Source organism: Mustela erminea, chromosome 10 (assembly GCF_009829155.1).
Source record: "Mustela erminea isolate mMusErm1 chromosome 10, mMusErm1.Pri, whole genome shotgun sequence".
Taxonomy (NCBI): domain Eukaryota; kingdom Metazoa; phylum Chordata; class Mammalia; order Carnivora; family Mustelidae; genus Mustela; species Mustela erminea.
Genome location: NC_045623.1, coordinates 97,058,414 through 97,078,588, shown reverse-complemented (window position 1 = coordinate 97,078,588; position 20,175 = coordinate 97,058,414). Strand labels below are relative to the sequence as shown.

The 20,175-nt window shown below is 52.8% G+C and overlaps 1 protein-coding gene across 1 annotated transcript in view; it reads left to right on the top strand.

Annotated features, from left to right (window-relative positions):
- Positions 1-20,175, top strand: part of IGSF21 (immunoglobin superfamily member 21) — a 234,872-nt gene that overhangs the window by 88,971 nt on the left and 125,726 nt on the right. The window contains exon 2 of the mRNA XM_032302870.1: positions 11,133-11,245. Within this exon, the coding sequence (XP_032158761.1) occupies positions 11,133-11,245 (113 nt within the window). The remainder of the gene's footprint in view (positions 1-11,132; positions 11,246-20,175) is intronic.

Sequence of the window (20,175 nt, the reverse complement as noted above, 5' to 3'; positions counted from 1 at the left end):
AAAAAAAAACACCAGAAACAAATGAACAAACCAAAAATAACACTTCCAGCCCCAACAGAATTGAATTGGATATTATGGCCAAGGCCAGGCCAGCTGAAGTTATCTGTAGAATTTATTAGTTCAGCCATGGATTCATTCATTCATTCATTCATTCATTAATACACTTTTAATGCCGTCAGTGTGGTCAACAGCTAAGCCCTAATTATATGCTTATATGCTAAGCCCTAATTATACGGTTATTGAGACATGCTTTTGGTTCCCTAAGAACTCACAGTCCATGATAGTAGGAGACAGATCAGCCACAAAGGGGATCCATGCAGTGTGTTAGGGTTATAATAGGTGCTCCGAGGGGAGCACTTAACCCCAGCTTCGGGGTGCTGGGCATGGGCTAGATGAAGTAGGGGTGGGTGTCAGGGGTCCTCTACGGTTAAGTGGTGTCTAAGCTAAGCCCTGAAGGGCATATCAAAATGATGAGAGTAAAGCGATGGCCGGTATTCTAGGCAGAAAGAAGCATGGCAGGTGCACACACCCAGTAGCCACAGGAAGTCTAGCATGTTTGGGGAACACTAAGTAATTTAGGATGGCTGAGGCTCAGCATACAAACGGCAGGGGGACAAGAGATGAGCTGAGGAGGAGGCGGGCCCTGAGTGCGAAGGGAAAAGGTTTGACTTCATTCCCCAGACAAAGAAGGATGTGGCTCGGAGTGTGGCATCAGTACACTAGGCTATAGCATAATCTGCATTTGTCCAGGGCTGCACGGCTCACTGGGTGCTGTCATATGCATTGTTTGTGGGATGGCTCGTCTGCTACCTCATTTGTACGGGACACTGGCTGAGCACCTAGCACGTGCCAAGCATCATACAGAGAACTGGAGATGCAAACCGGGTCCCTGACCTTAAGAACCTCCCAGTCTTCTGGCAGAGACACACACAAAGAGTCATGTGCTGCATTACAGTTGGTGTGGACGGCTGTGATTGAGATGTTTACAAGGGTCTTGGGAGCTCAAAGGAGTATCAGACTCAGATAAATCCAGGAAGGGGTGACTGTTTCATTGAACCTGGAAGGACAGGTACAGATTTCACTAGGTGAACTCAGAGAGGGCCATTCCAGGAAGAGCAAAGAGCACAGGCACAAAGAAGAGCCTGAGGGGGTGTTGGAGGGGTGGTGGGTGGGTTGCACGGCGGCACAGACGCGGCAGGAGACTGATTGAGTTGGAGAGGCTGAGAAAGGCGAGATCATTAGGGGCCCAGCTGGCCATGACAGAGTCTGAACTTGATCCTGAATTGGAAGGCAATGGGGTGGGGAAATTGAATGGCATTAGCCAGAGAGGTGTTGTCATCATATCTGCATTTTAGAGATGTCCCTGAGACCCCAGGTGGTGGTGTCTTTGAGTGCCTGGGCTGGCAGGTGGACATCAGCAGGCTGGCTGAGCAGGGTCCTGGGGAGGAATTTGAGGGGCCCAGACCAAGGCAGGATTGGTGCCAGGCAGACACAGTTTTGAGAGCCATTTGGGAGGAAGAATTGATCCATCCTAGAGACAGGTGAGCTGTTAAATTCTGTTCTCTCAGAGGCTTTCTTTTCTTAAAAGACCCCCTCCACCCTCTGCCCCACCTCTCAACCTGGTTCCTGGCTGGGAGCACCTGTTAGCCCAGCATGGAAGGTGTATTTCACAGAATGCTCTGTACCTGCCTGAAAGATCTGGTTGCAGTAATTGTTTTGTTGTAATAATATTTATTACGATAGTAATTATGCGGCACAGGGAGCCCAGGGAGGCTGTCATCAGTGCCACGCTATGGTATTTATCTTGATGAGATGGGGTGACCTCCTTTCTTCATGAGTGGTGGTGCATGGAGCTCCTGTTATCACACGGAGATAAATCCCAGCCCCCACAGAAAGGGGAGGGTGTCATCGGGAATTTATGTGACCCCGACTCCCACGGTCTACCCCAGCAGGGTCTTAAATCCAGCTGGTGGAACTGCTGCCACCACCTGACTCTGTCTGCCCCAGGTCACGTCTTGGTGAGTCCAGGCTGATTCTCCCAGGGGAGTGAGGTCCGTGAGACCCTGTGTCACTTCTGCATGCCCAGCCACAGAAGGAGGCGAGACACTGTCCCTGCCCGCCTGCAGGGAACTCCTAGTCTGATGGCAGACACAGCCCTTTGATTCTTCTCTAGCTACTTTACATCAAAAAGTGATGGCTTGAGTGACACAAAACAGGTACTTTGGGACCACAGTAACTGTCCAAAGCTGGGATCAGGGGACTGTATGTCAGGGATGTGTTAAAACAAATTCATTCATCAAGCCTTGGGGTCTCTCACGGCCCTGGAAACATTCTCAGACACAGATTCCTGGCCTTCCTAGCATCCTCTGCTGGCTTTGAACTTGAAAATGGCCTCAGCTGCCAGTCATCCTGCTATCCCTCATGGAGGTGCTGTGTCCTGCTGATCTAGCCTGGCGTCGGACCCCGCCCACTTGGAGCAAGGTTTCCCGTGTACTTCTGGGCACCCAACCCTCTGACTCACCCCTGTTTTTAGCTTGCTTGCCATTGGAGAGCAACGGGCGGGGGGTGGGGGATGGGGAAGGGTTGTGTCCTGTGGAAGGGATGGCAAAGGAGTACCAGATTCAGAATCAAAGGGCCGGCCTGTGGGTACCTGAGTGGCTCAGTCGGTTAAGTGTCTGCCTTTGCCTTGGGTCTTGATCCCAGGGTTCTGGGATGGGGCCCTGCATCAGGCTCCCTGCTCAGAGGGGAGTCTGCTTCTTCCTCTGCCCCTCCCCCAACTTGTACTTGCTCTCTCCCTCTGCCTGCCACTCCCCCTGCTTGTGCTCTCCCTCTCTATGTGTCAGATAAATAATGCATAAAATCTTCAAAACAAACAAACAAACAAAAAAACAAAAACAAAGGGCCGGCCTGCTGAGCCTGCTTCTGTGTGATCATGAGGAAGTCATTCTGTATCCCAGAGCCTCTGTCTCCTCACCTGTAAAATGGGGACACTGTCCTGCAGGGTTGCCATGGTGATCAGTGAGCTAATAATTACCGATATCCTTTGAAAATCGCCAAGCACTGATCACATGTCTTTGGCTCTGTTTTGGGTTCCTTCAGCACATATTTATGAAATTCCTGTTAAAATGCCAGGAACTGTTCTAGTTTCTAGGGATAAAGTAGTGGTTAAAAAACACAAAAGTCAAGGACCTCTGGTGTGAAGTGAAGATTAGCCTCCCTTTATCTCCCATTCATTCAGTTGTGGGACCTGGACAGAATGTATGGACACCTATTTGGAAAAATCAGAAACATAAATACTAGCAGGTGGTTTGAACACTAGAATTTGAAGTGCCCCTGAAAGAATGAGTATGAATAAGTCTGTAAACCAGACTCTCATAAGGTAGTACTTAAAATGTCCAAGATACAAACTAAAATCACTTGACACAGAAAGAATCATGAAAATCTCAATTCACACAGGCAGACAATCAGCAGGCTCCAGTGACGAGGTGACAGCTGTGTTGGAATTATCTGACAAGGGCTTTAAAGTAGGTATTATAAAAATGCTTGGACAGGCAATCACAAATAGTCTTGAAACAAATATTAAAATAGAAAGGCTCGGCAAAGAAATAGAACGTATAAAGGAGAACCGTATAGGAACTCCAGAACTGAAAAACACAATAACTGAAATGAAAACCCGCCAGATGGACTCAGTAGCAAGACAGAGATGACTGAGGAAAATCTGTGAACTTGAAATAGATCAACAGAAATTATCCAGTCTGAGCACCAGGGGAAGAAGTTTGAAATACATACGCATGTGCATACACAAAGGCTTTGCTCTCATGGAGCTTCTGACCTGGTTGGGTATGGGAGAGGGCAGAGGGAAATATCAGTAGACAATAACCAAGTAAGTATGTACCAGGATGTAATAAATGTTTAAAAAAGAATAAAGCAGGGTAAAGAACAAGAGAAGGACAGGGATACTATTTCATGAAGGTAGTTGGAAAAGGTCTCTCCAAAGAGGTGGCAGTTGAGCCGGAGAACTGAGGAATTGAGCCCTGTGGGTATGGAGGGAACGATTCTTCTGAGAGGTGAACCAGCAAGTGCAAAGGCCCTGAGGTGGGGATATGCTTGGAGTATTTGGGGTTGGGCAGGGTTCATTGTGCGTGGGTGGAGGGGATGAGGAAGAGAGTGAGGGGAGATGAAATCAGAGAGGTGGGTAGGACAAAGGTGGGAGCAGGGATGCTAGTTGGGAGGCACTGCAGTAGACCAGTGACAAATGATGGTGGCCGGGCCCAGAGAAGTAGCTAGAGAGAGGGTAGGGTGAGGAATTGGATTCTGGGTATATTTTATAAGGATGGCAGGCCTTGCAAGTGTTCCCGGAGGTAAGGGGGAAACATCACTTCCATTCTGGATCTGTTCCTTTGAGGTAGCTGCAGACATCCAAGAGTGAATCAGGCAGTGATGTGGTGGCTTATGTTCAGGGTCCCTAACCCACCTGCTGCAAGGTACCTGGTTACGAGTGTTGGCAGCAGGGCCACTGGAAGAATCAAGGGAGACCGGGCGCCAGCTCTACACAGTGTTCCCAGAAGAAGCAGGATGCTGTTCAGAATGCAACAGTAGCTCTGTCCCCTGACACTAAGCCTGTCACTTCCAGCAGTCACCTTGCTCAGGTGGATACCCACTGTTTGCCGCTCGGGGGCCCTGCTCTATGGTGGCTCAGCAAGTGGCATTCCCTGTGGATTCTGTTGCCTCTCTTCATGGCTTGTGCTGCCTATGGTCTTTGCTTTACTCTGTCTGTCTATCTGCTGACCCATTCAGTGTGTCTTACATCCTTCTGTGGTGGTCCAGCACCCACTGCTGATTTTCTCCTTTGCAGTCAAATGCTCTACCCTTGAGCTATACTCCCTGATTTTCTCCTTTGGATGGATTTCTCCTGCCTGACCCTCGGGAGAGACTCCCTGGATACCCAAAGGCAGTCCAGGTAGACGTGGTCAGAGGGGCGGGTGCAGAAGGCACCTGAGTCTATGGAGCTCCCTGGCCAGGGCCACGTCACATAAGGCCACAGGGAAGAATTGCTTGCACAAGGGTCCCCCTGGGAAACCATCTACTCTAACTATGGGACAGTCTAGGGCATGGGCACAGTCTGTCTGTGCTTTCGTCCAACAGAGACTCTGATTTAGGCATGATTCGGGCACGTCGGTACCCCAGCATCTAGATCCAGCTCGTGGCCTCCTTACTGGTCAACGTTCGCCAAGGAAATCATCACAAGCCCTTCTCTGTGTCCTAAGTGGGAGGGAGGAAGGGGTATGTTGGGACCATGGCAGCCTGGGAAGTCAGGAAAAGTCTTCCCGAGGAAGTGAGATTCCCATTAATCCTTGCAAGTGAATGGCAGTTTCCCAAGCCAAGAGTGAGGGTTCGGGTTGGGGAGACCACCTGAGCTAGGACCCCGCTGTGAGAGAGGGGACTGCTCGTGAGGAGCAGTGGGGGCTGGATCGGGAACCTGGGCTGGGCATGCACCAGATGTCCCCAAGACGTTTCCCATGGAGCAACTGGAAGCTCTGATGTCCCATAAGAAAGCCAGGGGTGTGCATTCTAGAGGAAGCAGCCTGGCTGCTGGCAGAGGATGCAGAAAGGTCATGAATGAATGCAGGAAGTCGAAGCTGGACCCCAGCCCACAAATTCCTCAACCACCAATGCCTGCTGAATCCGCGCAGAGTCAAGCACCAGAAAGGAGGTCAGCATTGACTCTAGCTGTCCTTGAGTTGGTCAAGGGACGTATGGTCACCCTCATTGTTGAAGTAGGTAGAGAGGTTTCAGCAGTGTGCCAGGGCCATCCACGGGCCGTGGTGTGATTATAACTAGGGTGACCACCTTGTTTTGGTTTGCCAGGGAAATTCTGGTTTGGAGCTGCTGAAGTCCCTGTCCCCGGAAACCCATCAGTCTTTACAGATGGAAACATCTGGTCAACCCGAACATAAGCGCTCTCTCTTGCATCTGGACCCCTCCCGTGGCAACCCTCTCTGGCCCTCTGAGCTGGACAAGGGGAGAGGGAGAGAAGGGGTGCTGGGATATGACAAGGCACGTTTCCAGACAGAGGAGTTATTTGTCACCAGCTCGTCCGGGTGGGTGCCTGGTTCCTAAATATTGCCCGTGATTTTGCTAAATGTATCTTAACAGGAGTGGCGTAAATGCTGTCAGAGATAGAGGGGGAGAGTGATGGCCCCATTCAGGATAATGAACTGCTTAGTTAAGATGAATCCGGCTCCACTCCTGATCCTGCTTCTTGATACCGTGCTTGGGGGCTTTCATGCAAAAGGCTGATTGGTGGCAAATTTAATGCAGAGAAGGACAGAGTTCCGTCTTTAGCTGGTGGTTGATTAACTGAGAAATTCATTTCTCAGAGGAGTGGGATTGAGTGGTACCAGGAAGGGCTCAGTTGCCATCTGACATGGGATTGATTGGAGCTGGAAAGCTCTAAAAACCCGGTTTATTCCTCATTTTAGGGAGAGGGAGACTGAGGCCCAAAGAGGGACAGCCTGCCTGAGGTCCCAGAGCTGGTTGGCAGCATTGCTGAGACCAGACCTCAGGTTTCTTGGGCTCTTTTGACTATGCTCACCGCCTCCTGGCTGGTGGATGAGCCCATCTCCCCCGACCCCTGCCTGCTCAGCTGCTCCTTCCCACCAGCCCAGACCCGCGCAGTAGCTAGAAGCCCAGTGGGGAGGAGACAGGTCCTCAGTCCTGCTCAAATCTCTTCTCTATGGTTTCCTGTCCTCTGCTTTGGGGGAAGGATGCCATGTCGGTCTCCTGGCTCTGATCCCTGGTCACCTCTGACTCTCCTACTCCTTAACCAACTTTCAGATGTCCGATGTCACTCTTCCCACCTCTATCCAGGACCAGATGTCTCAGCTGGACAGTGGGAAGTGGGAAGGAATGGAGGTCTGGGAAGCCAGGAAGCACGGTGCCTGCTCACCCTGGTCAGGAGCGCCTCCCTATGTGGGCAGAGCTTCACCAACCTGTGATTATTCCCATCACACCTGGGGAAACGGAGTCCCGTGGTGGCCACCTAGCTTGCCCAGGTCACTGCCGCGTGGTAGAGCGAGAAACTTGAACCAGATAACTGGCTTCAAATTTGCTGGAGGCACGTGAGTGGGGGAAGCTAAGGAAGGGAGGGAAGAACTTGCAGAGAACCGTGGTCAGGAGGTGATGGGGTTCGGTGAAACAGGAGCAGGAGAAATGTTCGTCGGACCTAAAGAAGAAATTCCCATGTGTTTTTCTTTTGCAAAAACCTCCTTGGCCGCGGACCCTTGTGGTCCTCTCTCCTGCGTGTGACTGCGTCTGCAAAGGTGATTTCTCACCTGTGATCCAGGTGTTGATTGGTGCTGACGGGATCCTCTCCTGGTACATCTATCAGAAAATTGCCTTGTCGCCTGCCTCCCCCCTGCCTCCCCTCATGCCTCCCCCCTCCCCCCCAGGGATCCTTCCTCCAGACCCGAGGCTGCCATGCCTATGCATCACGCATAACCTGAGGCTTGTCCTGGCCTCGGATAGGAAGCGCCCCGAACCGCACCGTTCCTGCTCGGTGACAGCAGCATTCGCGGGGCGATGGCAGGGGTGCGGGGAGGTGGTGGGGAGCCCACACCACCTACACGTAGGAGAGCTCCAAAAGCGGTCCTTGTCAAATCTCATTTTCATACTCTGCTGACATTAGTGGAGCTCGCATTCCAGAAGGAGAGGCAGATGTGCAAACAGACAGCTACACGCCAGCGTGACACACGCAGCGAGCACGGTGTCGCACAGGTTGTTGGGAGTGCTGGTGACTGAACGGGAGCCGGGGTGCTAGGACTGCTGGAATGTGGCAGGTTTTAGTCCCTGCGTGGTGGCAGGAGCCCTTCCCTCGACTCCCCCGGGGCCGCTAGGCTGGGAGCTCTCACTCTGGCCCCCATCCTCCGAGCAGGGAGACCTCGGGAAGCAGAGACAGTCCCTTCTGCCTCGGGTTAGGGCCCCGTTCCTGGTATGTGTTCCAAGGGACTGAGCAAGGCCAGGAAGAGGGGAGGCACACGGACTGAGGGGCCTGCGGTGGGCTGAGTGCCCCCCTCAGCTTTGTACCCTCCCTTCACCCCCAACCCTGGTTCTCCTCCTGCAAGATGCTGAGTCAGACAGGATCCAGAGTGTACAGTGTTATGAAAAAGCATCCTATTACTCTGGCCCAAACTGAGGGAGGACCCTGAGCTCCAGCTTCAGGGCTTTGCTCATGTGCTGTTCTCCATCCAGAATGCTTTCCCTCTAGAAACCTGCATGGCTCACCCTTGCCTTTAGGCTGGCCCCCTCAGAGAGGCCTCCTGGGCCACCCAGTCCAGAGCAGCCCCTGCTCCGGTGCTCCTGATGCTCTGCCCTGGTTTACTTTCTTCATGGCATCTGTCCCCACCGGCTGTATTTCCCATCATTCACACGTTTGACTCTTGTCCCCTCTTCTGGAACGTCAGCTCCTTGAGGGTAGGATTTACCTGTTGCATCTCTTGTGCCTGGAGGAGTGCCTGGGACTAACTAGATTCCCAATAAATATTTTTTTCATGAATGAAGGCAAGACAGAAAGCTGGAAGGAGAGGAGTCATGGCGGGGGGCGGGGCGGGGGGCGAGCACACTTAATTTTGTTCCGCGCTGTGTTGGTCATAGAAATCTCGTTGCCTGAAACATCTACTAGAAGCTCCCAGGCTTAAGGCATCAGAAGCACCGCACTCATGCTCCCTCCTTCTAAATCTCCTCTTCGGGGGTCCCATGTGCCCCTGCCCTGCGACCCCGCTACGCCGGGGACTCTGCACTGCTCTCACCGTGCACGCCTCTGAGTCCTGTGTCCTGGACCTTCTGCCTCACCTTGCGGGGCCCCTAACCCAACCAGCAGTAACCAGAGCTTCAGCTGCACCCCCCCACCCCGGGTCCTCACCGGCTTCCCACCTGTAACTCCCCCCTGGCTTGCCAACAAATGGCGACCCTGCAGGCTGGCACCTCCATCCTCCCCCACCCCAGCTCGCCCACATGCACGTGCCTTCAGCACCCACCATAGGCTGGCTGCAAGATTTACCCGACCGAGAATGTGTGCTTCCCACCTCCTTCCAGGGGGAGGGAGCCCCTCTCTGGTCTTGAGCTCCAGGGCTGGGAATGGCCACAGACAGGATTAGGTACTGGACTTCTGCCACAGCCCCCCAGCAACACCCTGCCTCCTCCCTGGGGTTGGATGTGAAGTGTCTGCCAGCCTTTCCCCTCCCTCTGCCATCAGGAGACAGGCTATATAGAGCCGAGTGGTCAGAATGGAACAGAAGGTCGGGCGTCCGTCCCAGCTCTGTTATTTACAGCCATGTGATCTTGGTGGGTTACTCTGCCTCTCTGTTTCCCCATGGAAAGTGGCAATAACACTGGTTCCTCTCTCCTGGGGTTGTCAGGACAGGTACATGAGTGCTTTAGCCCAGGCCTCAGAGTAGGTGCCATGGAAATGTGACCGGTTATTACTATTTCCTGCTTAGGACTGGCTTGCCCAGAGTCTTCTCAGTCACTGGGCTTCATCCCACTGAGGACAATGGGATGTTTGTCATGGTTGGGGACCCAGCTGGGCTTGGGGACTTCCCCGATGGTCCAGGCTAGAAAGGTTTCCCTCCCCTTCCATAGCCCCCCACCTGGGTGACCAGGTCGTGAATCTGTGAATCTGTCCCCAAACTGTGCCTGCCTAGAGGACAGAGCAAAGCTGGGACCATCCTGCTTCCCAGATCATGGCCCTGCTCACAGCAGGTGGGAGCAAACTTGGGGCCTGAATGAATGACGAAAGGAGGGGACAGAATTGGTCCTTCCAGCTGGTTCCAGCCCCTGCTCTCAAGGACCATGCAGGCTCTGTTGAGGCTCCCTGGAGGTGAGCCCCTGCCTTTACCCCTCACCCTGGCCTGTTGGGACCTGAAGCCTGGTACCACACAAGTCGATTCTGACTCCAGCTTCCAGATTGATCCTGTAGAGCTCGATTCTTGGTTCACCCTCCGCCCCACCCTCCCGGAGTGTTGTAACCATTAAGCTCCAGGCAGGGGTCAGGGCCCTGGGCTCGATCCGTTCAGGTTGCTTGCACAATTGAAATCCCCAGACCCATTCTGGCTAGTTTTCTCATTAAGACAATCGGACTGGATTGATCCATTAGATCAATGGATGGACATCAGCCAGCGGGAAGCCAATCAGAGGGGCCTGGACGATCAGCCCAAGAATGAGGCCCCCTCCTGAGCTGGAGTGAGCCTGGCCCTCCAGGATGGGGCTGTGGGAGGCAGCAGAGAGGGTCAGAGGCCTCACCAAGCTGGACTTGGGTGTGGGGACAGGAGTGTGCCCCAGGGGGATGGCCACCAGGGGCAGCTGGGGGCTAGACACAGCATCTGGGGCTTACCAGGGTGTGGACTCCTTCCAAGGAGTGAGCTCATTGTCATGCCTTTGCCACCGTGGCCTTGGGGGGAGCTACCTCTCCCCTTAGGTGAACTACCTCTCCCCGTGGGTGGCACGGTGTGTGACACAGGAGACTAGGAGAGCTCCTCGGGGAGCTCTTCCCCTTCACCAGCAGTAATTTGGTTACAAGGCTCGGGATGGAGGGGGTCTGGGCACGTAGAACACCATTTCCCGATGTGGGTTCCGTGGCACCGTGGCGGCACAGAATGGTGACAAGGCATCAGGGATGGCTAAGAGAAATCCTGGGTTAGATGCATTTCAACAGTGTCATTCCCCATGGGGCTTCGCTGGTTCATTTGAATCAAGACCCAGTAAAAGGGGAGAAGGAAGGAGGTATATTGTTTGACCACAGGACCGTTTCTCTGGGACGTCTTGTAGAACCACATTTTCTCCAGCTGCCAGCAGGTAGTTTGAAGGGAAAATTGATGCCAAGAAGAAGTGTTTTTAGGACTAGACGGACCCGCAAGGGCCAGGGAGGTTCTTAGGGTGGAGTCGTCAATGAGAGGGAAGAAGAGAGTGGTGAGTGGCGTTCGGGCGTGGGGACCCATCCGCGGGCTCGGGCTCCGGGGAGAAAAGCACCCTCCCCCCCAACAGCTGTGCTAGCTCTCTCCCGCCCTGCCCTGCCCAGTCAGCCCAGCCCTTCTGCTCCCCCCATGCCCTCACCTCCCTTCTCCTTTTTCTCATAGGCTACCTGACTGTCAACATTGAGCCTCTCCCACCCGTGGTGGCTGGTGACGCCGTGACCTTGAAGTGTAACTTCAAGACTGATGGTCGCATGCGTGAGATCGTGTGGTACCGGGTAAGTCGCTCCGTGCCGCAGTCAGGGCTGAAGGCAGAGTCCCCAGAGTCCCTCTGGAGTCTTCTGCAGGCTTGGCTGTGTCCTCGGTCCCAGCTCTGTGTTGTCCTCTGCCCTCTTCCCAAACCGTTCTCTGAGACTGCTTTGTTCAGGCTTCTCCTCTGACCTCAGGATCTCTCTCTTTCTGGCCTCCTTGGTGTCCCTAATATGTCCCCATGCTCAGGAAACTCCACCAATACCAAGTGTGAGCACCCTGTGGGCCCTGGTTTGCTGTGTAACAAGTAAGGAACCACGAAGCCTGGAATGTCAGGCATGAGGCTCTGGGTGACGGCGTCCTGCTTTCTTAAAACCAATTACAGACATAGTCTGCCTTCTCACTCGATGACGTGTAGGACTGTCCTGGTGCCTGGCACCCTGAGCTGGGTCTGAGGAGGGCTGCCCACCTGTCAGGGCCCAGCTGTTGGCAGCAGGAGGACCAGCTGTGGGTATGGGACGCAAGTGTTGGCCTTTTCAACCACTGATAGGAACCTTCCTGTGTCTGAACTGGGCACCCCAGCCTGGTATCCCTTGGCCAAAAGGAAGTCGGGGCTGGCGGGGCTCGGGAGAATGTCCAGTTGAAACTGACATTCTTGCCACGCCATGCTCAGGTTCACACAAAGCAAGATGCCGCCATCTTGGGAACGGGCCGGGCAGAGAACTTCCCTCCCGTGCTCTAAAATAGGGTTTGGCACCACGTGTCGGTGAGGTCCGGATAGTAAATATTTCCCTCTCTGGGGACCGTATGGTCTGTGTCACGATGGCTCAGCTCTGCTGCTCTAGTGTGAAAACAGCCACAGACAATGTGTCAACGGGAGGCCATGGCGGGGTTCCAATAAATCTTTATTCATGGACCTTGAGACTTGAATTTCGTATCATTTTTATATGTCACGAAATACTCTCCTTTTTTATATTTTCAACCATTCAAAGAAGTAAAAGACCATTCTTGGTTCGTGGGCTCTGCAGAGACAGGCCGTAGGCTGATGTGGTCCAACGGCCATGGCTTGCCAACCCCCCGAGCTAAAATAACACTTGTCTAACCTCTGTCTGCTGCATTGCCCTTTCTGCAGATGACACCCATAGACGACACAGTTGAGTGGAAGGGCTCGGGATGGAGCAGATGGAGCGAGCAGGTGGGGGGTGCAGAGTGTGGAGTGCAGGGGAGTGGGGGCATGGGCAGTTTGACGACCAGGCTTCTGGAACTGGTTCCTTTGCTCCTTCACACTCCCCCTGCACACACAGGGTGGAGCTTGGAAACCCACGTTAGCGGATCCCGCCGGGGGGCACTCATCATTCAATGCCCTGACCCAGATCTGCGCTCCTGGGTCTCCTCGCTCTCACTCTAGCCTTGCTTGTCCCCTCTTGTCCTCACCGGTCCTTCTTGCCTTCTTGCTCTTTGCTTCCTCATTTGCTGGTTCGTAGCTTGGGCTCCTTTTAACCAAAATCACTGTTCTCCGTCTTAACACGATAGCCCCTCCCACCTGAAATTGCCTCTAGGATCCTCCCCCACCAAGCCCACCTAAGCTCTCCCCGCAGCCTGGGCCCCACAGGTGTGAACCTGACATTGAGCACCCCGCAGGGCCCCAGCGTTAGATGAGATTGCCATCCTGGGTAGATCAACAGGCCTAGAGAAAGTCAAGGCATACGCTAAACAGTGCCATGAACTGAATCACTAAGAGGCGTATTTACATGATACGGGAGCTACTTGGCTGACACACACTGCGAGCATCTCATTAGCACCTGGCAGAAGGACCGGGCTAAATTATCTGCAGCTCACTGCTAACGAAGGGACTGTCTCTCCCTCCACCATCCCTAGATGGGATCGGAATGAAGGGAAGCAGAAGACCCGCCCAGCTGGCAAAGAGGAATCCGGAGACCCAATGGGAACAGTCGATGGGGGCGAGGCTTGCAGACAGGGAACGACCAGTGGACACCTCATTGCCTAGCCAGCCCTTGAAGCAACGGTCCCCACTCTGGTTTGAAATGGAATTTTGAAAATCTGCCTGCGGAGGGGGCCGCCAGGGTGGGGGCAGTGCCAGCGGCAGGCCCAGGTGTACAAATCCAGAACACAGAACTCCACCCTGCAACCCCCGACGATGGGAGGGAAGGCTGGGGGCTGGACAGAGACACCCAGCTTTCAGTCCAGACATGGACTCTCCCTCCCCATCTGTACCCCCGATGCTGAGACTCCCGCATCACAACGCCCCCCTCCATCTCCCTCCACCCTAGCCTGCCATCACGTTGATTGCCTTAAAAATCAGTTGCATCTCTTACGGTGTCAGGCCCTGTGTACTGGGCTATGGTAGGCTGCACTAATTAATTTATTTTACTTCATTTCACATCCTTTGACTGCGTGCCTCTGGAGTGGGGAGGGGGTATGCAGATGTATGCAAATCACATGCAAATCGCCCACCGGAGCCAAATGTTTGGGCCCTTGTGATTCTGTAGCTGGATTGAGGGAGCAGGCTCAGCTGACTTGGAAGTCTCCTTGGGACCAGGGGAACCTCGCGTGCCCTGTCTGTGCTGGTGCGGGTGGGGGCGGAGGCTGGGGGGAGACTCCAAGGAAGTGTCCCCATGCTGCCAGTTCTCTCTCTGCTGGCTGCCACTCTGGCCTTCCCCCACCCACCGCCTCTTTTCCCAAGGAGCCAGCTGAACGGAGAGAGATAAGAGCTTACCAAGATGGGGGCTGCAGGAGCCAAGGCTCCTTGTGGAGGCGGGGCATGGTTTCCAGAGGATGTGGGAGAGGCAGCAATGGGGGCCCCACTCTCCTCTGGTCAGAACCCCCGCCCCACCAGACAAGCCTCCGCATCCTCATTCTCCCACCTCATCTCCCTGCAGCTGCCCCCCCACAAACAGGGAGCTGTCCAGTACTGTTTGTTTTCTGTACGTCCGCGTGCTTCCCCAGCTTCCTTTGCCCACCCTCCGTGAATGAGCTTACAGAGCCCGGCTTGGAAGGAAATGAATAGATTACACAGACCCAGCCGGGGCTGTGTCTCCAATCTCTTTAGAAGGGAAAATCAGGGCATTGTGGGGAGGCCGCCACTGCCCGCTCAGCCCAGTGGGTACAAAATGGCCCAAGACGTGTAAAGCCCAGCAGCCTCCCCTCTGGTCCTAAAGACATTATCTTAGCAATGGAATCATCCTGAGCTTTCAGCAATGCCATGAATGGATTGGATTCTTTGGGTAGATTGGCAGAGCTGATGAAATTGTCTGAAGCAAAAGGGATCACTCCCTTGGGGTTAACAAGACCTCTGGCTGAGCATTTGGGAAGGTCTCACCATGTGGTTGTCTTAGGAGTGGGGTAAGGGGAGGGGAAGGGAGGAGGTGGCCAGGGCCTGCACCCTGGGCACTTTGCCCCACAGTCTGCCCAGTTTGTAGAAGAAAATGCCAAAACTATAGAATAGATTCAAGAAAGCATCTGCAGTTAGGAGACTCTGTGTCTGTGCTGTTCAATATAGCAGCCACTACTAGTCACATTGGTTATTTAAATTTAAATTGAATTAAATTGGATCAAATTAAATTAAAAATCCTTGTCTTTAGCCAGACTAGCCATATTTCAAGAGCTCACTAGCCACATGCGGTTGGTGGCTACCATGTTGGGCAGAGTACGTATGGAACATTTCCATCATCACAGAACGTTCTATTGGACAATGTGCTATAGATATGTGCAATTTTTTCAGAGGCCTCTGGAATATTCTGTGCTTTCCTGGCAAGGGAATAAGGGTGACTGCTCATGGAGCCAGTTTTTAGGCTAGGGAGAGGGGCATGGGTGGGATAGGCAGGACGATCATCATTCTCAGAACACTTTTATGAAAATGGAGAGATGTCAACAAGGTTGTCAGGCAGCCGAGGTCCTGGGTATCCTAGTTGTCTGTCAAAGCCCTGTTCACCCTCAGGGTGCCTCTCAGCCCTCCTCCCATCTCCCCATGCTTTCTCTACCATTGTATGGCTTCCTCTCCCAATTTGAATTTCCCAGGTTCATGCTTTTTCTCTAGAGCGCTGCAGAGGCGAATAGAGCAGGGGTGCAATTCCATACTTGGCCAGTAGGGGATGGTCACCTAAAAAGCAAACTACCCTAGCATTAAAGTCAGGACTTGGTTCTAGAAAACAAATGATTAACAATATCCTTTACTTAATCATTTCTATCCATTCGCATCTATAACTGGGGACTCATCCAGTAATGCTACAAATACGAATCTGGGTGACTAATATTATTGAGCCTTTATTGTGTGCTAGGCACTGGGTATGTAACTGCCTTTGATTCTCACCTTGACATTGTGAGCCCGGGTCTGTTACGAGGGCTTTTCAGATGAAGATACTGAGGCCATCCAAAGAGATCTTGTCTCAGCTTGTGTCGCCTTCCCTGACTTCCACAGAGTTCTAGACATTCCCCTCCTCCATGATTCCTCCATGATTCCCCTATACTCCAGCTCTTCGCACTCTGTGTCAAAACACCTCTTTGTCAACTGAATGGTGAACATCGCAAGCTCAAGGCTGAACCTTTTCCCCACTGTATCCATAACGCCTCGCACGGAGTCACCTCAGTTAGGTGTTTGTTGAGTGAACAAGTGATGGAGCTATGGGTACAAATGCAGACCGTGTCACATAGCCCACTTGTGTTTCCGGTAGGGCGTGTGTGCACAGCCTATAGCATTGGTCTGCAGGGGACAGTGGGTCTTTGTATGCTCAGGGGGCTTGGTGGAGTGTGGGGAAAATAGGAACATTTCTTATTAGGGAATACTGTCTAAACTCATTTAGTTGGAGGTCACCTGCCCAGCAGGCAAAGCCAAAGGTCTGTTTATATCATAGAAATCCATTAAACAGCCACAGAGAATCATGGGAGCTTAATCTTTCATGGCAGTTTTTATCATCTTTTCTTTGTTTTGTCTTTTTCCTTCACAATTTGTTCCCAAGAGCTGCGCTGGGCCCAGGTTACAAGGCCACAGAAAAGAGAGCCACGGAAGGAGATAGAGAGGGGAGAGATAGCCGCAGTGATAATGTCCTACTTTCAGGACCCCTGTATCTCGCTTCTTTCACCTGGTGGGGAGCATGTTCCTGGGTGTTTGTTTCACGGTATGGGGGCCTTCTCCGTGATGCTACCCGGCCGGGGTGAGCTCCCGCCCAGGGGCTCTTCTCAGTGCCTAGGGCTGTGGCCAGTCTGGCCCATGAGGCTGGGAAGGATAAGGGGGCTGAGAAGTCAGGATACTCGCATATGAGTTCAGGGTGTGTGTCTGGGCAGTGACCTAACCTTTCTGTATTCTAGAATCCTCATGTTTCCACATGAAAACACCTACGTTGTGGGCCTTGAGAGATAACGTCTGCAGCCAACAAGCTCAAGGCTTGACTCCTTGCAGCACCTATTCAAAATGGTGGCCATTGTCCTAGCATGTCTCATGATGGCTTAAGGGATTGAGGAAAGGAAATTATATACTGAAGTGGAAGGTGTTTTGGGAAGATCCCCAGGGATTGTTAGATTCCTTGAATTCTATCCTCCCTCCTACAGTCCCAAAGCAGACGAGGAGAGACAAACATTTAGAATGGTACATTCTTTGTGTCTCTGTGGTTACGCTGGTGAATTCCACTGGATTTCAATTCTTGGAAATGTCATCACATAGCTAAGCCATGTCAGTGGATCTTAGCTCTTCTCTCCCTGAAGCAAAGAGTTATTTTGAAATGGTTTTTACTGGCATTGGCTCTCTTTTAGTGTAAGTCCTTGACAACGTTTTGTTGTCTGAAACCAAAATAGAAAGTGATGATCACAAGAGGACATTATGATCCAATGATATCATCAAGGACGAGAAGGCAGGTACACTCTTGGTGATGAGTAGAGACCAGGTCTCAGTCCTGGAGAAGTGAGTCAGACCACCTCTCCGGCCCCCTCTGGCTTGGACCCAGGCTGACTGCTCCTTGTTCCTCCCCTGGACCCACGTATCCTGCTCTAACAGCTCCTAAATCTGGAGGAGGAAGGGAGTAAGAAAGACACATTCTTCACAGAGCCAGGGCCAAGCTGGTCTGAGCTGCCTTTTCCAGGACTCTCTCTCTCACCCCTGGCCTCCCAAAGGGGCAGGATCTCTCTGATGAAGACTGCCCTGTGTCCCATCTCACCACCCCAGTTACAAGAGGAAGGACAGTGTGCCAGGGAGAGGGCCTGCCAAAGGACAGCTGACTATAACACAAAAAGAAGAAGTAAGAACACATTTTCAAAGCTACTTCCTTTTTTTTTTTTAGAATGAAATGGGATACTTTTTTTTTTTAAGATTTCATTCATTTGTTTGACAGACAGAGATCACACGTAGGCAGAGAGGCAGGCAGAGAGAGAGGAGGAAGCAGGCGATGCGGGGCTCGATCCCAGGACCCTGGGATCATGACCTGAGCCGAAGGCAGAGGCTTTAACCCACTGAGCCACCCAGGCGCCCCTCAAAGCTACTTCCATTGCACTTATTTCTTCCACTCTCAGGAACAGGTTGACTCCACCCCAGACCCTTTTCATAGGGCTCCTCCTTCTGGGGGTGGAGTCGTAGAGAAACCCGGATGCTCCCCCTAGAGGTCAGAGTTTGAATTGCAGTTATTGCAGCCCCAATCAGTGGTCTTTAATGGCGGTTTGGCCGTAAAGATTCAGGAGTGGTCCACTCCAGCCGCTCCGTAGAATTTCCAAAAGAACCTGTAAAAATATGTCATTGGCTGAGATTTGGGGTCTGAGTTCATTTTACTTTGAACCAGTTCCCAGGTGACCCTAATGCACTTGGCCCTGCTAGGGACCATGTTCTGGTGCATGGGAAACTGATGGAAGCTGGCTGCTCCATTCACTCGGTCAAGATTAATTGATCCATCATGTAGTTACTGAGCAGGATGGCTCTAGGCACTGGGTGTGCATCAGGGAACAGGACACCAAGATCCTGAACTCCTGTAGCTGAGCTTGGGGGAGGAGATAAAAAGAGAAACAAACAGGAAAAATACCAGACAAAGGTAAGAGCAGTGCGTAGACTTGAAATAGTCTGGCGGGATGGAAAGGGACTGAGTGGTCAGGAAAAGACTCCTTTAAGCTGAGACCTCAAAGGCAACCAAGAATCCATCTTGCCGGGGGAAGGAGATGGAACATTCCAAGGAGAGAGAGGAGCACATTGCAGAGGAGCTGTCCTGGGAATAAGCTTCACATGTTCAAAGAACAGAAAAGAAGTCCACCTTCGGGGCTGGAATGTAGCCAGTTGTGGGGAGTTCAGAGATGAGGCGAGACAGACAGACAAGCAGGACCCTTCCTGCCAGGCCTGGTGTTCCAGGGCACGAGGTCTGGAGTTATTCTAAGGGCAGCTTTGGAGAGTTTGGAGCAGGGGAGTAACGGGATCTGGTTCACTTTGTTAAAAGGTCACATGTGGGTAGAGGGTGGAGTGGAGGGCAAGACTGGAGTCAGAGGGACCGCATGGAGGGTGGTCCAGCAGTAACGGGCAAGGGGTGGCAGCAGCTGGGATAGTGGCCTTGGAGTTGGTGGGAAGAAAAGAAGTCCTGCGGTGACCTGCAGGTGGCCTCTAACAGGCTTGCTCATGTGCTCACAGGAGAAAGGAAAGGAGGATTCGGGGTGACTCCTGGCTTTCGGGTTCCAGGAACTAGGTGTGGGGGAGGGTGCTATTTCCTGAGACCGGGAGGACGGTGGTGGTGGACGAGGCGGGGAGGGGACGAGAGGGCTAGCAGGGATTCCTGTCACCTGGATTAACTTCCCAGGGCCTCTAAGACATGGGGATAGAGTTGTCATAGCCGCCGCTGAGGCTACAAGTCAGGGGTTCTGGACTGAGATCAGGACTGGAGATTTATATCTGGGGACCTCAGATAGGGCTAGTGGGCCTGGGCAGGAGGTTGGGGGGAGGGGGTGTGAGAAGAGCACCCAGTGCTGGCCCCTGGGGCACTCAAAATTTAGAGATAGATAAAAGTAGAGCAGGGGAGAGGCTGAAGTGAAGCAGCTGGCAGGTTTGACGAAAGCCAAGTGCATGGGGGTTTCAGTCCCAAGGGAGAAGAGCCAGCTGTGTCCAGTGCTGTGACAAGATGACTTAGGACGAGACACATGGAGCCCACTGGGGACCTGGACAAGAGCAGCCTCCTTGGAATGAGGAGGCTGAAGGAGGCACGGAGGCTGAAGGCTACGCAGAGGCTAGCAGCGGTGTGGCCTTGAGGTTTCAGCTGTTCAGGGAATTTGACCTTGATCTTCCGGACAAACCTTTGCCGTAACATAAGAATAAGACTCCGTTTCTTCTGTTGGGTCCCTCTCCGTGTGTACGTCTTTCATAAGCTACCAGCTACACTGTCTATTCCGGAATTGCCCAGCCTTGCAGCCCAGACCTAGCGGCAGCCTTGCTCTCCTCCTGGAGAATGGGAAAGTGGCTGCCCAGAGAGTTTGGGGATCCTAGAGTAACTCTGCAGTGCATGTGGTATTTGGAGGAGAGATCCCAGCTCTACCATCCGACAACTTCCCTGAGGCTCTGCTCCATACAGAGCATGGTACTCAGGGAGGACACCGAAAGAGCCAGGTGGATGCCTGCCCACAGGGGCGAGATTCCAGGCCTGCCAGGCTTCAGCACATTATAAAGATCTGTTTTCTCATCTAGCAAACGGGCTTGATCGCCCTCTCCCAAGCATCTTACAGGGATTTGTGGAAACAGAGGAGATGCCCTGCAGACAAGCTGCTTCCTTCACCCACAGAGCAGGGGACAAAGGCTTCGCTTAGCTTACTAAATCCTCTCTGTGCGCCTGGCCAGATGTCCTTCACCAAGCTGGAGCTCCCGCAAGTTCCTTAGCACTTTGTACAGACTTCCATTAGAGACGTGTCACCTGTATCCTAGTTACGCATCTTGTTTTTGTGTCCACCGCTGAGTTTTATTTATCTGTTTCTCCAGTACATGCCATGGTGC